Source organism: Pseudophryne corroboree, chromosome 4 (assembly GCF_028390025.1).
Source record: "Pseudophryne corroboree isolate aPseCor3 chromosome 4, aPseCor3.hap2, whole genome shotgun sequence".
NCBI lineage: Eukaryota > Metazoa > Chordata > Amphibia > Anura > Myobatrachidae > Pseudophryne > Pseudophryne corroboree.
Window position 1 is genome coordinate 603,072,300 of NC_086447.1, and position 18,795 is coordinate 603,091,094.

Sequence of the window (18,795 nt, forward strand, 5' to 3'; positions counted from 1 at the left end):
CCCTTAAAACAGAAACTATGAAACGCATTACAAGTGGCGCTAGACAACCAGAATGTGATAAAATATTTATTTTCTAAAATGCATATAGAAGTTACAACAACCTCCCGGGGGTAATAAATCTTAAAACATCACAATATATGAATTAGCACTAAATATGCCTCATTTGTTTATAAAAAATAATAATTAAAGCATCAATAGTGGATAATCCTATTAACATATAATTAATTTTTTTTAACGCGTTTCAACGCCAGCAGGGCGTCTTTTTCGAAAGGCAGGTATACCTGGGAGTAGGGGTGGTCTGATCTTATACCTATTCCACAGGTGGAGCTAATTATCAGTAATTACATGCAACTATTTCAGAGCATCAGATTTGAATATGCTGTTTATACTCCTATTGTTTTGAAATAGTCATACATCTTTATAATAAACATCACTATATTAATTCTAATTATATGTTAATAGGATTATTAGAAAATAAATAAATATTTTATCACATTCTGGTTGTCTAGCGCCACTTGTTATTCGTTTCATAGGAGATTAGATTTAGCTTTAAAAATAGGCAGGGGGTCAGTGCAGGGAACCCAACGCGTTTCGTCACATATGACTTCTTCAAACGCGTTGGGTTCCCTGCACTGACCCCCTGCCTATTTTTAAAGCTAAGTCTATTCTCCTACCTTATATTTATATATCTCTTGAAAATTTGTACTTTTTATCTATTAACTTTTATATTTTATTAAAATTTGTTTATTTTTATATATATATTTTTTGGCCCATAAATTCAAAGTTTTTTAGTACATACTTTTTAAACAACACAGGTCGCCGGTACCCCTATCCCCCACTTTTTCCATATATATATATATATATATATATATATATATATATATATATATATATATATATATATAGCAGTACGGTAGGCCACGGCTGTACCTACCTCTGTGTCGTCAGTGCACTCGTCGTCCATAAGTAATATAATACTATACTATCCATCCATCTACATTGTATACCTGTGGTGGTTTTTTTTTTCTTCATACTAGTTTAGCAGTCTGCTGACAGTGTCCACCAGGTCCGTTATTATTATTATACAGTATATATATATATATATATATATAGCAGTACGGTAGGCCACGGCTGTACCTACCTCTGTGTCGTCCGTGCACTCGTCGTCCATAAGTAATATAATACTATACTATAGTATCCATCCATCTACATTGTATACCTGTGGTGGTTTTTTTTTTCTTCATACTAGTTTAGCAGTCTGCTGACAGTGTCCACCAGGTCCGTTATTATTATTATACAGTATATTATATAAATATATATATATATATAGCAGTACGGTAGGCCACGGCTGTACCTACCTCTGTGTCGTCAGTGCACTCGTCGTCCATAAGTAATATAATACTATACTATAGTATCCATCCATCTACATTGTATACCTGTGGTGGTTTTTTTTTTCTTCATACTAGTTTAGCAGTCTGCTGACAGTGTCCACCAGGTCCGTTATTATTATTATACAGTATATTATATATATATATATATATATATATATATATATAGCAGTACGGTAGGCCACGGCTGTACCTACCTCTGTGTCGTCAGTGCACTCGTCGTCCATAAGTAATATAATACTATAGTATCCATCCATCTACATTGTATACCTGTGGTGGCTTTTAGTTGTACGCATTAAAATATGGAGAACAAAAATGTGGAGGTTAAAAAAATAGGGAAAGATCAAGATCCACTTCCATCTCGTGCTGAAGCTGTGCCACTAGTCATGGCCGAGACGATGAAATGCCATCAACGCATCAACGTCGTCTGCCAAGGCCGATGCCCAATGTCATAGTACAGAGCATGTAAAATCCAAAACACGAAAGATCAGTAAAATGACCCAAAAATCAAAAGCGTCTGAGGAGAAGTGTAAACTTGCCAATATGCCATTTACGACACGGAGTGGCAAGGAACGGCTGAGGCCCTGGCCTATGTTCATGGCTAGTGGTTCAGCTTCACATGAGGATGGAAGCACTCATCCTCTCGCTATAAAAAAAGAAGAGTATTTTTTTGAAGGGCCATCCTGCGTGACACTGCAGTGCCACTCCTAGATGGGCCAGGTGTTTGTGTCGGCCACTAGGGTCGCTTAGCTTAGTCACACAGCTACCTCATTGCGCCTCTTTTTTTCTTTGCGTCATGTGCTGTTTGGGGAGTATTTTTTTTGAAGGGCCATCCTGCGTGACACTGCAGTGACACTCCTAGATGGGCCAGGTGTTTGTGTCGGCCACTAGGGTCGCTTAGCTTAGTCACAACAGCTACCTCATTGCGCCTCTTTTTTTCTTTGCGTCATGTGCTGTTTGGGGAGTATTTTTTTGAAGGGCCATCCTGTCTGACACTGCAGTGCCACTCCTAGATGGGCCAGGTGTTTTTGTCGGCCACTTGGGTCGCTTAGCTTAGTCACACAGCTACCTCATTGCGCCTCTTTTTTTCTTTGCGTCATGTGCTGTTTGTGGAGTATTTTTTTGAAGGGCCATCCTGCGTGACACTGCAGTGCCACTCCTAGATGGGCCAGGTGTTTGTGTCGGCCACTTGTGTCGCTTAGCTTAGCCATCCAGCGACCTCGGTGCAAATTTTAGGACTAAAAATAATATTGTGAGGTGTGAGGTGTTCAGAATAGACTGGAAATGAGTGGAAATTATGGTTATTGAGGTTAATAATACTATGGGATCAAAATGACCCCCAAATTCTATGATTTAAGCTGTTTTTTAGGGTTTTTTGAAAAAAACACCTGAATCCAAAACACACCCGAATCCGACAAAAAAAAATTTGGTGAGGTTTTGCCAAAACGCGTTCGAACCCAAAACACGGCCGCGGAACCGAACCCAAAACAAAAACCTGAAAAATTTCCGGTGCACATCACTATTGTTAACACCATCAAACCCACCATCCGCATTGCTGCGTGAATCAATATTGTTTGACATTGTAACAACTCTCCTAGTTTTGCCTTGGATATCTTGTTCCGAGGTAACTACTTTCTGCAAACTCGAATTCAGTATAGCCCCACCGTGAGTTATGTTCCGGAACCAGAGATGATCCCATTTACGAACCACCCGTGCCTCTGCAGACGTTATTTGTATGTTGTAGATGACACAGAACCTTTCCTGTATTTGTGTCAGGATAGGAAGGTGGTCAAGGTATGGCAATTTTTCTTAACCTCTACTAACGGAGATAAATTGACAAAATCATTTTGGTACTCTGAGGCTGTGGCTAACCCAAAAGGTAAGCCTACCTGAATTTTGCTGAAGGATGGTAAACCTTGCGATAACACTGATGGACAGTGTTATAGGAGTCTGAAGGTAAAATTTCTGACTTATCCAGGAATACCATGTATTATATTGGCTCCTCACCCAAATATGGAGTTGCCTCCACGTGAACCGTGTTACCCTAATTTCTCTGTTTTTGAAATTGATATTGGGGCGAGGGATTGTTTTTGACCCAGGTGGGAATAAACCCTCCATTGTGCATGAGTTACTGGAATGACAATTCCCGACAAACATTTTCTGAATTGCTTCATGCAAAACCCTCGCCTACGCCTTTACCCGAGACGGGCTGAAACCGGTTACCTTTTAGGAGAATGGGAAAATATAACCTTAGAGATACTGCTTCTTGCACCCAGGCATCTATTTGTAGACTGCTATCAATCTGTGCAACTGAAGTCGGCCCCTTATCCTTCTGGAATCAGCCAGAAGGAGACCTGCACCATCATACTGATGGCCTCTGGTGGAAGCTGGCCTTATGGTTGCCTTTGCCTTACCAAACTTATTGTATTAAGGCTGTTACGATCCTTTATTACCTACAAGGCCGAACCAGACCCCTATTTTGGGGTTATATGTGGAAGGGAACGTGACCTTCTTGGACTCTGGAATAACTGTTAAAACAGAAACTTCCATCCATCTTAGATTCTGAATCAGCTTCCTATATACAGATGAAGGATTTATACTATAAGTCATGTTGTGCCTAGGCACAAAACTAGTCAAGATAACTGAGGACCTATCTGTACGTGACCCAAGCTGTTCTTGAACAGCGATTGTTATGCTGATGCCCTAGAACATTAGTGTCCATATGAGCTATATGGGATTCTTACTCCCTTGCAGGCGCAGAAACCTGTCTTCCAGTACCTCAGCCTAATGTACCTACAGCACCTGGTATTTCAAGGTGGTTCCCCTCCAAGAACTAACCAGGCCGAACACTGCTTAGCTTCCAAATCTATTGAGATTGGGCCTATCCAGTGTGGTGTAGCCGTAGATTACCAGGTGAAGTCCTGGCTGGCTTTATGACTGCCCCGGACAAAGACAATATGGTCTTATTCTTTTGATGATAGAGGCCCTATAGATTTTTGCATTATCAAATGATATGCCTATCTATTTTGGGAGGCACTTCCCTATTTAAAACAGTCCCTAGCTTGAAAACGATATTGGAATCCCATTTACTGGGCTTCTACTTTATTGGGTGTAACCCAAACCTTTTTCCTGAACTCTGCCCTCGTGCAGAAACCCTTCTGGGACGTTTAAACTGAAGTGCCTTATTTCCCCAGGCTCTGCTGCCTCTATTGACAGATAGCCCATTTTTGCTCTCATTTAGTCAGCTTATTTATTTAGCTGATATCTTTTACCTGTTCTTCGTATACTGAAGTAGAGTATATGGAGCTTTCATCATCTGATGATTTCATGTGTAGCCTGTGATAGTCGATGGATTTATTTACATTCGGTTCATCAGCTTGTCTTTATTGAAGACGCTGTTGGGGATATACCACAATCAGTGAGCAGCATGTGTTAATATTGTAAGATTTAACATTTCAGCTAAACTGTACAAGGTCTGTGCAACAGTCTATACCTGATGTAATCAGGAATGTATTATGCTAAACAGCAAATCATTTTTACACATAACCATCCTGTACCAAATCATATAGGATAATCCAGTTTTTGCCGAACAATAACATAAGTGTTTTGCTGCCCTTAGACATGATAAATACTCAGCACTTTCACAGTGTACTACACAATTTTGTGACTGTACTCACTTTTCTCTAAAGTGATGTGTGACCCTTACCATGCACCTGCATTAAGGATCAGAAATATCAACCGACAATCATTTATTATAAAGTCAGCATCACACTAGCGGTCAGTCACATATTATATATATATATATATATATATATACTCTCCCAATCAAAGAGTCACTCCTGGGCTGCCAATACGGAGAATCATTAAGGTGCTTTATTCAACGTTTCGGGGTACTGCCCCCCGTCATCAGGCACACGTTGTGTGTCCTGATGACGGGTGGCAGTACCCCGAAACGTTGAATAAAGCACCTTAATGATTCACCGTATTGGCAGCCCAGGAGTGACTCTTTGATTGGGAGAGCATGTGTGAGGTTGGCAAACCTCTGGAGCGCACCCTGGCAAATTACTGAAATATCCTGTGGAGTGCCGGCTGAGCAGGTTGGATATATATATATATATATATATATATATATATACATATATACACACACACACACACTGTACACACACATCATGAGCAGATTATCAACTACGAACACATCTCAAAGCATGTAGGAGTACATATTACTGAATTCTGTCTTATACAGATATTTAAAGTATTCAGACGCATTGCGAAGAAAACCACAGTATTGTACATAAAACTCATATGTAATAGGCACTAAAGTTAACTATTCATACTACAAAGGTAGATAGAAATTTAGTGCAGTATAACCCGTACTCAGTAGAGTGGTATACAGGGAGACTTACCCCACTTCCAGGATCGATCAATACGTTAGCGTCTAGACCCACTCAGCGCTCGCTACTAGTGTACACTACCGCTCCGGTCATTATTTGTGGACACAGACGCTCAGTGAACGTTAGTGCATGCAGACGCTCCCGTCTGCGACCCCGTCTCTTAGCGGCAAACCTTAGTGTACACAGACGCAGCGGCCTAGGCTGCGACCGAGTCCCCGCATGGTAGCATCTCAGACGGAAGTGAGGCAATCAGTTCATGGTGGGAGACGCACGGTAACTGGTCATGAACTGGGGGGAGGGGCGACCAGGAGAGCGTCTGACTCCCCACTGCCGACATCAACCCTAGGGATCGCAGCCTCAAACTAATCCTGGCGCCTTATGATCCCTAAAGCCTAGCGCTAGAGCACCCGTGGTGGTGGCGCGCCAGCTACTGTTTGGTAGTCTCCTCCCAAATCAGTGCGGCTGTGTCCGTATTCCCCCTCTAAGCGGAACCGATGCCTTACCTTCTCCCCGTGCTCCAGCCACAGCCTGGTAACGTCTGCTGGACCTGCTAGTAACATCCGACACAGACGCCCGTTGATACAGCACTTGTACCGTGGGTAAGCGTTGTTGTGACCCAGCGGAGAGTTGTTAGAGCGACTCTTTCCAATATGCGTGTTAGACGCTGTTAGGAAAGATCACTCAAAAAATGGTAAGACTATAAAAATAAATAAAATTTAAAGCTTAGCCCTGTGATCATGGTCCAACTCCTGCCGCACCAAACAAAAAACTGATTTGACTGAGTCGGTGGGCGGGATTATATGGACGAGCCCAGTGCATCCTGGGAGGCCACAAAGCTCATGATCGATTTGGTGCCAATCCGCTGACGCTCCAGCATATCCCAATGTTATCCTGTGGATAACCTGTGGACCTTGCCAAGAAAAAAAAAAAATCTTGGCAATGAGTACCTGTTTGTGGGGGTATAAACGTATACTTTGTGTGCTTTGTATTCGTGTATGATTTGTCCCTGAAGACGGGGCACAATCCCCGAAACGGCGTAGGACCGTATTAAAGACTCTTTTACGTCAATATCCAGTCTGCTGAGTGCCGCTGATTTTTCCTTCAATATATATATATATATATATATATATAGAACAATTGTGGAATGAATGGGTTTATGTTGATTGTCTGTTTGGGTCCAAAATACCAAAATATGTGTGGTCCTTGAAAGATTGTCTAATGGAAAAATCCTTAAAGTACTGTACGTCCCACACCCTAATTATTTATTTATTTAATTTATTAACAGTTTCTTAAATGGTGCAGCAAATTCAGTTGCACTTTACAATTGGAAACAACAGTGGGAAAACAAAACTGGGTAATAACAGTCATAGAGGTAGGAAGGCCCTGCATGCAACCTTACAATCTATAGGGAAATAGACATTCATACACAAGGATAGGCATTATCTATATAGCATAATGGTCTACCACACTGCAAAAGGTTCTTGGTGGGCTGTATGATATGGTCACACAGCAATGTTGGCCAAGGGTCAGGAGGATGTGAAATTGAAGAAAGAGAAAATATGTGAGGATGTGTGTGCAGACTGTACAGTGGGGATGTAATTGGATATGAAAGATGTGAGAGGTTATGTGAGCGGTGTGCTGAGTGGGGGAGAGATGTGTGCTGAGCGGTCTATGCTAGATCTCTCTTTTGGTGCCTGAGCAATGGAGATTGTTACTACTTTATAGATGCTTATTTGATCATTCATTACTATGACAATCATAGTATACTTGTGATCAGCTTGTGCTGTGTTCTGAACAGGAACCTTTACTGTATGTCATGAGACTTGGCCCACTACATTTGCTTCTTAATCCATTGTACTCTCGATCATGCACATTTAGTAGCAGCATAACAGAGCTAGGGCCTGATTCATAGTTGTACGCTAATGCCGCTGCATACAGTACGTGACTTTTTACTCAGAGGAGCAGTGAAAATACGCTAAATGATTTGTAGAGAGACGCCCACTGGAGCCTTCACAGCTGCCCGCAACTGTGTACACATTCGCAGCAAACATCGAACTACTGTGTCCGTCTATGCCCACTCCGAATGGCCGCAGCAACAGAGACGCCAGAGACATGGTTCCGGTGTACAGGATCATAGACTGCAGCTGATAAATTCACCGAAAATGGTCCAACATGTCCATGTTTTTGCCACCACTCCACATTACCTCCCACAAAATGGCTGTACCCTATCAGTCACTTGTGAATGAATCCTCACTGCGACTGTAAACCCAATTCAATTGTTGCAATTGCGCATTGCGGCAGTGACCTACACACAGACCACTAATAATCACTTGCGTGAGCATCGGAATAGTGTACAACTCTGAATCCGGTGCACAGCCTGATGGCTGCACACAATACCTTCCTGCTGGAGTTCCTGTGAACAGCGTTTACCCAATACACAATTTGCTACGTATGAGCCAGGGTCAACTGCTAACAGTACAGTGTGACCATACACACTGGCTAACCAGAGACACCTAACAATAATTGCCAATGTTAGTTATTTTGAGCAGTTGTAAAATACACTATTGACTATTTCTTCCAATGGAACTCTGTCTCCTTTCTCCTGCTGTTATTTTAATTCTAAGCATTGTATTATATACAAAATAAATAAAATATAAATCCTTGCCAAAATAACATACCAGCAAATAAAATGTGAAGATGCTTTATTTACAAGTGCACAAAGAGTTAATGTACACATTTCTAAAAGGTATTGAAATGTTAATATTGAGGAAATGTAAGATCAATCTTCTCAGACCAAGCCATCAAGCCACCTTTAATATCTTTTGCTGTGAACATTTCTGTTTCTTTGCCAGATACTCTCTGTAGTATCTTCACAGCTTTTTGTGAATCATTTCCAAGTTTGCAGATCACAATCACTGTAACACAATAAAAATAGTCAGACATAATTTTTTTGTTTAAATATTGGCAAGCATGTTTGTTGACTGAGCTTCTTGCAAACAGCTTTCCTACAAGGAAGGAAAATGGACTTGGCGTGGTTAAACACATTTTTGCTATACATGTGGACAGTCATGCAAAAAATATTGGCAAAGAAAAATGTTTAAAATGCTATAATTTGGATCTCATGAGGTCTTAAAATGAATAGTCTCATGCAATTTGCTTTCATAAAGCAAAACAGAAGAGAAAACTATGGCCATATACCAGAACTGATATATTATGCCACTGCTCTGCTATTTTCTCCTGGATGAAAAAGTTCAAAACAAAGTGGAAAAAAAAAAAGCAATACATTCTAACAATAATTGAAATTAGATTTTTACTGTTTAATAAACAATGGAAGCAAAAGGTTTCTTAGTACTCCCAAACATAGAAGACCGGAAATATTTCTAGCAACAGAAACAGGATAATGACCCAGACCCACACAGCTAAAAGCACCCAAGAATGGGTAAGAACAGAACATTGGACTATTGTGAAGTAGCCATCTATGAGCCCTATCTGAATCCTATCGACCATCTATGGAAAGAGCTAAAACATGCAGTCTGGAGAAGGCACATATCAAACCTAAGACAGCTGGAGCAGTTGGAAGAGTGGGACAAACTACCTGTTGACATGTACATAATTCTCATTGAGAGTTACAGAAATCACATGATTGCCTCCAAAGTTTGTATAACATTATTTACTTTAAATATTCTGTTGAAATAAAATTCTAATGCAATGTCGGATTTGTATTAAATAATGGAATAAACAATGTTGGATCCAATTCCTCATGCTATTTCAGAGAAAAAACGGCAAACAGCAGCAACTGTAACAGCATTTACCAGCAACAGTTGTAACAGCATTCAGCAGCAACAACAACTGTAACAGCATTTAGCAGCAACACAACATTAATAGATCTTAAGACTTAACGAAACTAAATGGATACACCATATTATATTGTATTCCCATATGAGCTATACAGATACCAAATTTAATCGTTTTACCCTAAAGATTGATGCTTTTGATAAAATCATAGAATTTGATAGCAGATAAGAACCACTTGGCCATTCTAGATCGCCCCCCTTTTTTTATAACCTTTAGGTAATCTTAACACTTTTTGATATTCATATGCCTACACAAAGCATGTTTAGATTGCTCTACTGTCTTAGCCTCTACAACCTCTGACCGGATGCTATTCCACTTATCCACTACCCTTACTGTGACACTATTTTAGGGTTTGTTTTATCTATATTTACAAACTGCAATGCTATTTTTGACTAACATTTATTAAACTTAGAAAACAAGATTTGTTTGTATTTCAGTTAAATCTCTTTCTCAAGCACTTACCCGCCAACCTCTCCTCAGTTTGAGCTTAAAAAGCCTCTAGGATGGGTTGAATAAAAAGCTATTAACATCTTTCTCCTATACACAACCAACAAGAGAGGGATCGCAGTTTCCTCCAGATGAAATCAGAGAGATTTAATAGGTAAGTACCAAAAAAAACTTATTTTCTCTTTTCTTCATCTGGGGAACACTTCTTAACCATGGGGATGTACAAAAGCTGCCCCTAGGGAAGGGTGCATCCAGACTTATATGACCTTAATACTGTAAGTCCAAAGTCAGATTCACTGGACACGAGGTCATGAAAACTGTAAAATGTGATGACTGTATGAGCTGAGGACCATGTAGCTGCTCTACATAACTGCTCCGCCAGTGCCCCATTCCGGGCTGCCCATAAAGTACCTACTAATCGAGTGGAATGAGCTGAAATCTTAACTAGAAAAGGCATATCAGCCTGCTTAATCACGGCCATAATCCATGTGGCTATTACCTGCTTAGATGCTGGCCAACCTCTTTTCTTAGCAGAATTAATAAACTGTTTACCGATTACTTGCAGTCCTGTCCAAGTAAATTTTCCAAACTCTAAACTAAATGCAACAATGACAATTTTTCTTTACTAACTGCCTTTCCTGCTGTAGAAAAGGACGGAATGACTATTTTCTGATTTAAATGGAAATCCAACACTACTTTAGTTTGCAAAGAAGTACATGTACAAAACACTGCCCTAGCCTCATGGATGACTAAGAATGGAGAATTGCAGGCTAAAGCTCCAAATTCTGATACCCTTCAAGCCAATGTAATGGCTAGGAGAAAAGCCAATTTCCAAGATATCTACTTCCTTTACAGCATGGGTCTTCATCCTGTGGCCCTCCAGCTGCTGTGAAACTACACATCCCAGCATGCACTGCCACAGTTTTGCTATTAAGGTATGCTAAAACTGAGGCAGGGCATTCTGGGATGTGTAGTTCCACAGCAGCTGGAGGGCCGCAGGTTGAAGACCCATGCTTTACAGGCTTACAAGGTGGTGCTTGAATAGCTGTCAATACAAGAAGTCCCATGGCTCTATATAGAATGCCTATGTAGTGTTTGTATGTGTAAAACACCATACATAAAAGTATTTACTTCTTGAATAATTGACAACCTCGTCTGAAACTAGATAGAAGACCTGAACCTATAAAAGATCCTAATGAGAAACCAGCCTGTAAGAAAGAAAGGACTCTAGCCAATGAAAAACAAGAATGTGAAACCTTCTCCTTCTTTACACCAATATATTTATTTCCAGAATCTATGATAATTATCTGTAGAAACATTTTCCTGGCTTTCTTCTTTCAAATCTTGGCTTCTATTAAATTTAGACTCTTAGGAGAATTCAATTGGGCGCAAGGTAAAAAAAAAAGCGTTGCATACAATTTTGTATTACCACTGGTATGCACACTCCCGATACCTGTGGTATTCAATTCCCCCAAAAAATGGTCACAGAGTTTTCAGTGCTGAGTAAAAAAATAAACTAACAGTTCTTAACTGTCCAGTGGTCTTCTCTCCATCTCCCTACTGGGGAGGGGGCTGCTGGGAGTCTCAGAGGCTGCTGGAAGATGCAGTTCTGGGGAGAGGACAATGCACAGGGAGGGAGTGGGGGGGGGGGGGGGGAGAGAGGTTGAGTTACACATACTCACCGCTGCTGCACAGGATCAGATCCCGATGCTGTAGAAGACACCACTTTAGAAGGTGAAAAATTATAGACTCATTTGGCTAAATGGAAACCTTCAATTGCTTAATTAGTCCTCGGGGAGGAGGAGGTGCCGCCAGAGTGCCAAAGTAAGTAAAATTTATAATCTTAAGAAAAAGCAGACATGCTCTGGAGGTGTGTGAAAAAAAGATGCAGTGATTTTTATAGAAATTACTGCGTCACATTTTCTGTCCTTCAATTGAATAGCAAAACATTGCGGCTGCATAAAAACCCTGCACCAGGTCTTTTTTGAATTTCCCACCCACAATTGAATGTCCTTTAATGTCCTGACACAGAATTGGCTCTGTGACAGCAGAGCCTGATGTAGAGAAAGCCTAACTCCCGAACCCATGCCCATTTTCACTATGTCTGGGTACAAACACTTCGAACATTACCGGAACCCTTTCCTTTTTTATTTTTCTTAGAACCAGCAGAAGTTGAACCAAGAACCCATCAAATCTATCTCTGGTTGTCCCCACTTCACTACCACACTCTGGAAAACTTCCAGGTGTAGAGACCATTCTCTTGTCAGAAGAGTCTGGCGACTTAAAAAATCTGCCTTCTAATTTTCTATCCCCAGAATAAAAATTGCTGATATAGCTAGGATCCTGCTTTCTGCCCAAGATAGCATTTGAAATGGCCACCATACTTCTTGTCCCTCCCTGGTGATTTATATATGCTACTGCTGTAGCAATGTCCGACCGAATACTTAATCAGAATCACTTTTCGCTCCAACACATTTATGGAAAGCATTGTTTCCTTCCTGGACCATAGGCCTTGAAAGTGGTGGTTCCCTAGGACCACCCCCATACCTGAAGACTGGCACCATCCAGTCAAGGGAAAGGAAGCTCCTGCCTTGTTCAGATATTCCTCATGAGTGACTTTCTTGTCTCTGTGTACAGAGTAATGAACTGTTTTGATAGCTATTGGTTGGATATTGACCAACTCTTTAGAATATTTAACTGGAACGTTCTGGAATCGAATTACATATTGGATAATTTCGAATGAATAACCATTTTCTTCAACAGTTTAATGCAATAGAGAACTGATGGAAAATCCTTTTGACTAACTATTGAATGTGAGTTTTGAGACCCCAAAATTCACATCTGATTAGGAATCAACCTGGACTTTTTCCAATTGATAATCCAACCATGGTACTGCAACACTTCCAGTGCCCATAATAAATCTGTCTGAAATGCCTCTTCTGTCCGCACTGAAATCATCTAAGGGATCATTTTTATTTAGGTTTTCCTCAGAATATTCAACACGACTGCTGTAAACACACAAGGAACTGTTGCCAACCCAAAACGCAGGGCACTGAACTGGAAATGCCTTTTCTTAATCATAAATCTTAATGGCCCTCCCAAATGGGTATATGTAGATAGGCATTCTTTATGTCCATACACACAAGCACCTTGTTTGTCTCCATATCGTTTATGACTGACTTTATAGACTCCATTCTGAATTTGTCTATCCTTAACTTTAAAACCTTCCAGTTTTTGTACCAAAAATAGGTAGGAATAAAAGCATATCTTTCTTTGGCAGTAGGGTACAGGCACAATTACCCCTGAATCCTGAAGGCCTTTTATGGCCCGATTTAATTCTATACATTTCTGCTTGTTGTTCAGTCATTTTGTTGCAAAAAAAACTTCTCGGAGTTGAACCCAAGATGATAACCTCTTTCTACTATGTCTGTAACCCATTTGTCTGTTGAAGACCTCTTCCATTGGTCCATGAATGACAGTTAATAGGCACCTACATAAGAAATCTGTGGGTGTATGCCCTCCCCGTCAAACAGATTTATTTTGGACCTGTGAAGTCTGCTTTCCTAGATCCTTTTCAACTAACCTAGGTTTACCTCTGTAACAGAAACCTCTGGCCGAGGAAAACTACCCCCCTGCTTTGAAAGGACTAAGTTGGACCCCTGCCCTTATGGCCCAGACCCTTGTGGAGATTGATTGTCTAAAAGTATAGTATCCAGGTCTACCTTGGATACACCCTGGTGTGAACCAGATTTATGAGGTCATTCGTATCCAAACGCTGCACATCTGTACGCAGCGGTGGTCTGCGCACGCAAACCGGCCACAGTGCTCATGCATGACACGTTATCCTTTTGGTTAGGGTAGGCACAGAGCGCACCTACTCCTACTGTCAACTCTTTCACTAGAGTAAGAGGAGTCAGTTGCCATCAATCCAGCCACTTCCCCCTTCATTAGGCAGGGTGGTCTGCTCCAGTTCTACTTCCTTGTTGCACATGACGTCATATGTAACAGCCGCCGCCGGCATCCTGTGTTCCTTCCCGGCTGTCAGTCTCTCCAATCCAGCATTCTGCCGAGATACCAGCGCGACTGGCAGGATTTCCTCCAGTGTCATCTACTCTGCATGCCACTCCCCCCCAATTCTGCATTCAGCGTCACCTCGCTGGCTCAGTTCCCGCAATTATGTCACCCCACCGCTCAACGCTGCACCGGACTGCAGCAACCCAACTCTGTTTCAGAGCCAGATGCCGTTTGTATAGGTAAGGAGAAGGCTTCTGAGCCACATCCTACTAGGGTGGGGATATACTAAGTTTGGAGAGTGATAAACTACCAATCAGCTCCTGTCATTTATCAAACCCGGTTTGTAAGATGGTTGTTATTGACTGGTAGTTTATTTCTCTCCACTTTATCACTCTCCAAGGCTTAATACATCTCCTCCTTTGACCCAAGCCACACTAGGGGTGAAGCCGGGGAGAAAAAGAGAGGAACAGAAATCCTCAGAAAAAGCTGCTGATTGTGGATACAAGCAGGGAAATGCATTAAGGAATCATATTTGTAGCTCCAGCCGATATTTGCCACTCTCTGCCCGGGACCCCAAGCAGGAACTGCAGCTCACTGAACTCCAGATAAGGCTGCAGCATTGGAGTGCACAGCAGCCGGGAGGAAGAATTGCTGTCCATATATATGAGTGGATCTAGGAGCACAGTGGAGGTTTGCCTGTTTACAAAAGGAGAACAGTGGTATATCAAGTTATTTCCTGACCAGTAACTGATATACAGATGTGTCCGTATACACAAAGAATTCCGGCATAGTGTGGCATTCGCGTGTGCATATGTACGTACGCACTCGATCCAGCATACACAAAGTCGTTATGCAAATGCTGGCTGCGGGAGCAGGATGCTCTCGCTGCCATACACAAAGGGGGTGTTAGCGCCATGGTATGGGCTCGGGTAAAGGTTCTTGTGATGCGAAACGCCATGCTGCAGTTTTTAACAAAGGTGTGTGAGGACACATCTCTAGCAGCAAGTTATAATGCTACATCTATAGACTTATAGCAATGATATTAAGCATTCTATATAAGTGACTATTATTGCATCTATACTGCTTCCACTAACAAGACTGCTTTATTATGCCTTACTAATATCATCTTGGAAACCAGACTGTCAATGTTTTAAGCTTTGGAATAAGACCAGTAACATCTAACAAATAAGCAGCATCTGCACACTTTTACCTGAATGGTGAATACATAAAAAATTTGCTCTAATAACCTATGTGCTTTTGCTTGAGTATATAGTGGCATTCAGGAGTGAATATACAATCTTCATTGACTAGTTATACTTTACTACTGTGATATTGTTGGTGTATATGTATTTTCAATATTAATTTTTATTGTTTTGCGGGTAAACAAAGCAAAAGGGAGAGGGGTACAGAAAAGAGAGAAGGGGAGGACGTGGGTGGTACACAAACTGTTCAGCAAAAAACAAACAATTACATAGTGGATAATAAGGAGGGCATTGTACAGAAAAATCACGTGAGGCTAAATCCAACCAACCGTAAATACATCAGAAAATGATAACAAATATTCCTAAGTGTCGTGGGGGGGTGTGGGGTCTGGTGAGCGATTATGCCAATAGTTAGACCACGAATACCAGCGGAGCAGTGGGCATGATGGGTTAGTGGCATAGGCCACTCCCGCTGTCTCAAATTCGAGACTGTACGGCCATCTCTATCTCTAATATATGGGGAACCCTTGTGGAACGCCAATGGCGAGCAATTAGTAGTTTGGTTGAGATAAGTATATGTCCTAAGATGTATCGATCGCCTGGCGATAAACCACCATAATATATGTGAAGGAGAGCCAGACGTGGGTGGGGGATTACCGAGAGGCCCAACACAAGTTCTAAGGGGTAAAAAACAGAGGTCCACAGCGGGGTAAGCATTGGACAGTCCCAAAAAATATGCATTAACCTTACCACAGTTACGCCAACACATTAGGTGTGAAGGGCCGCATCGCATGTAAGCGGGATGGGGTGAAGTATAAGCGATGGAGCAGTTTATATGATAGTTCTACATGTGATATACATTTAGATACTGTGTAGCAGGACCTAAATATCATCTCCCATTCCTCCTCTGAGACTGAGCACCTAAGGTCCGCCTCCCATTTCACTTGAAAGGGGCTTTCTGTGGGGGTTGTGGATTAACAATGTAAGTATACCATTTAGTAATGCCTCCCCTGCCTTCTCCATTATCCAGGAACTTCTGAACAAGTTTAGGTAAGGAGGATAAGGTGTGTGGGGGGGGGGGGGGGGGGGCGTTCAGACCCCATGGAGCCAGTGTCTGAGTTGAAAGTATCTATAAAATTCCCCAAGTGGCAACAGAAATTTTTCCTGAATCTGGGCAAAAGAGAGAAGAGTATCATTCACCATTATATCCGGTAAAGACAGGATTCCCTTAATATCCATGAATCGAATCGTAAGTCTGGGATACGATATGTATTTTATTAAAATTTATGGGATAATTAAAAAACACCTGCTCATCAGCACTGTCTGGTTATATTTATGTTTACATTTTTGAATGGTGGATTACTTCCTTTTTTGATGGCTGCAGCTGAGCTGGATGATAAGTATTGGACTTCAGCGCCAAGTAATTTTGTTGATGGAGATAAGTACCAAGCAACCAGCTCCTGTCATTTTTCAAACCCACCCTGCTACATGGCAAGTTATGAGCTGACCGGCTGGTACTTATCTCCGCCCATTTTCTCTCTCTCCAAGGCTTAATATATAGGCCCCTTAGTGAGTTACAATTCCGTATTTAAAGTACATTTTACAGTATCTATTTCAGCCCAGTATGCTGTAATAAGTTTGGACGCGTTCAGCTTCCCGGCAGTTGGGATGCCAGCGGTCATGTGACAGACACCAGAATCTCGACAACACTCACAAGACCAGTGCCGGATCACGGACATCTCAAAAGTAAGTATAGGGGCTCAGGGATGGGGAGGGTTAGGCATTAGGAGGGGTTAGGGATGGGGAGTTAGCCATAGTCGCCTCCCCGAGGGTTAGCCATAGCCATCACTACCTGAGGGTTACCCTTTCTGATGACAAAATTTTCAGTGTCGGGATGCCGCAGTCAGTCATGTGACCAATAACTTAAATCGCGGTCATAATGATGAAGGAATCCTGTAAGATCCCACTGCTTCCCTCTTACAGCATAGAGAGAGGGGGATTTTTGATTACTAAACTTACACTTTACTTACAATCTATAGGGAAATAGGCACTGATACAAAAGGATAGGTGCTATCTATTGCATAGTTGCCCACCAGATTGGAAATGTTCTAGGTGGGCTGTATAATATCACAGCAATGATGAACCATGGTCAGAAGGAAGGGAAAGTGAAGAAAGAGAAACTATACGTTATGGCAAGAACTTACCGTTGATAACGGTATTTCTCCTAAATCCACAAGATCCACAGGATAACATTGTGATATGATGAGGCGACAGCGGATTTGCACCAATCGGTCAAAGCTTTTCGGCCTCCCAGCATGCAACGGGCCCGTCCATATATCCCCGCCTTCTGGCTCAGGCAAATCAGTTGTATTCCCAAAGCAGGAGCATCATAGATATCCCTAATCAGGCGAGAAGAACACACATGCACACCCTTCCGTACAAGAAAAAAGAGGTTAGTGAGTAAAAGGATCCTCAAATCAGGTGCGTCAAGGTGGGATCCCTGTGGACTTAGGAGAAATACCATTATCAATGGTAAGTTCTTACCATAAAGTATATTTCTCCGGCAGGGTCCACAGGTTATCCACAGGATAACATTGGGATTTCCCAAAGCAATTTAGTGGTGGGGACGCTCATGATTGGACAGAAGAATCCTACGGCCGAATTCAGCGTCATGAAATGCAAAGGTATCTATGGCATAATGTCTAACGTGTTAATGGAAGACCATGTGGCTGCCTTACATATCTGTTCTACTGAAGCACCATGTTGTGCTGCCCATGATGGACCTACCTTACGAGTAGAGTGAGCACAGACATTAGCCGGAACATGGAGATCAGCTTGAGAATATGCTTCTGAAATAGTCATCCAAAGCCATCTTGCCAGTGTCTGCTTATCAGCAGGCCATCCTCTCTTGTGAAATCCAAAGAGAATGAAGAGAGAATCTGTCTTTTTAATGGCACTGGTATGATCCACGAAGATCCTTAAGGCACAGACCACGTCCAGCGATGCATCTCCCGCAGAAAGGCCCGGTTCCTGGAAAGCCGGGACTACAATTTCTTCATTAAGGTGGACTTTAGACACCACCTTAGGAAGATACCCAGATCTAATTCTGAGAACGACTTTATCTGGATAAGAAATCAGAAATGAGGAACGATATGACAATGCCCCTAAATCTGACACTCTTCTAGCTGACGGCATTACCAGTAGAAAGAGAACTTTAGCTGTCAACCATTTAAGATCCACTTTATTGAGTGGTTCAAATGGGGCAACTTGAACGGCCTTTAGGACTAAACTTAAGTCCCAATGCACTGTAGGTGGAACACAAGGAGGTTGAAATCAAGGTATTCCCTGGAAAAAGGTACGCACATCCTGTAAGTTGGCAATTTTCTTTTGGAACCATACAGTCAATGCTGACACTTGCACTCTCAAGGAAGCCACCTTCAAACCTTTATCCATTCCTGCATGAAGGAATGCTAAGGCCCTGGAAATTCTGAAAGA

General features: G+C 41.8%; 1 protein-coding gene across 2 annotated transcripts in view; it reads right to left on the bottom strand.

Annotated features, from left to right (window-relative positions):
- Positions 1-8,467: 8,467 nt before the first annotated feature.
- MOCS3 (molybdenum cofactor synthesis 3) overlaps positions 8,468-18,795 on the bottom strand; it is a 279,116-nt gene continuing 268,788 nt past the window's right edge. For both annotated transcript variants that reach the window (XM_063917574.1, XM_063917573.1), the window contains one exon: positions 8,468-8,697. In XM_063917574.1, the coding sequence (XP_063773644.1) occupies positions 8,540-8,697 (158 nt within the window). In that variant the 3' untranslated portion in view covers positions 8,468-8,539. The remainder of the gene's footprint in view (positions 8,698-18,795) is intronic.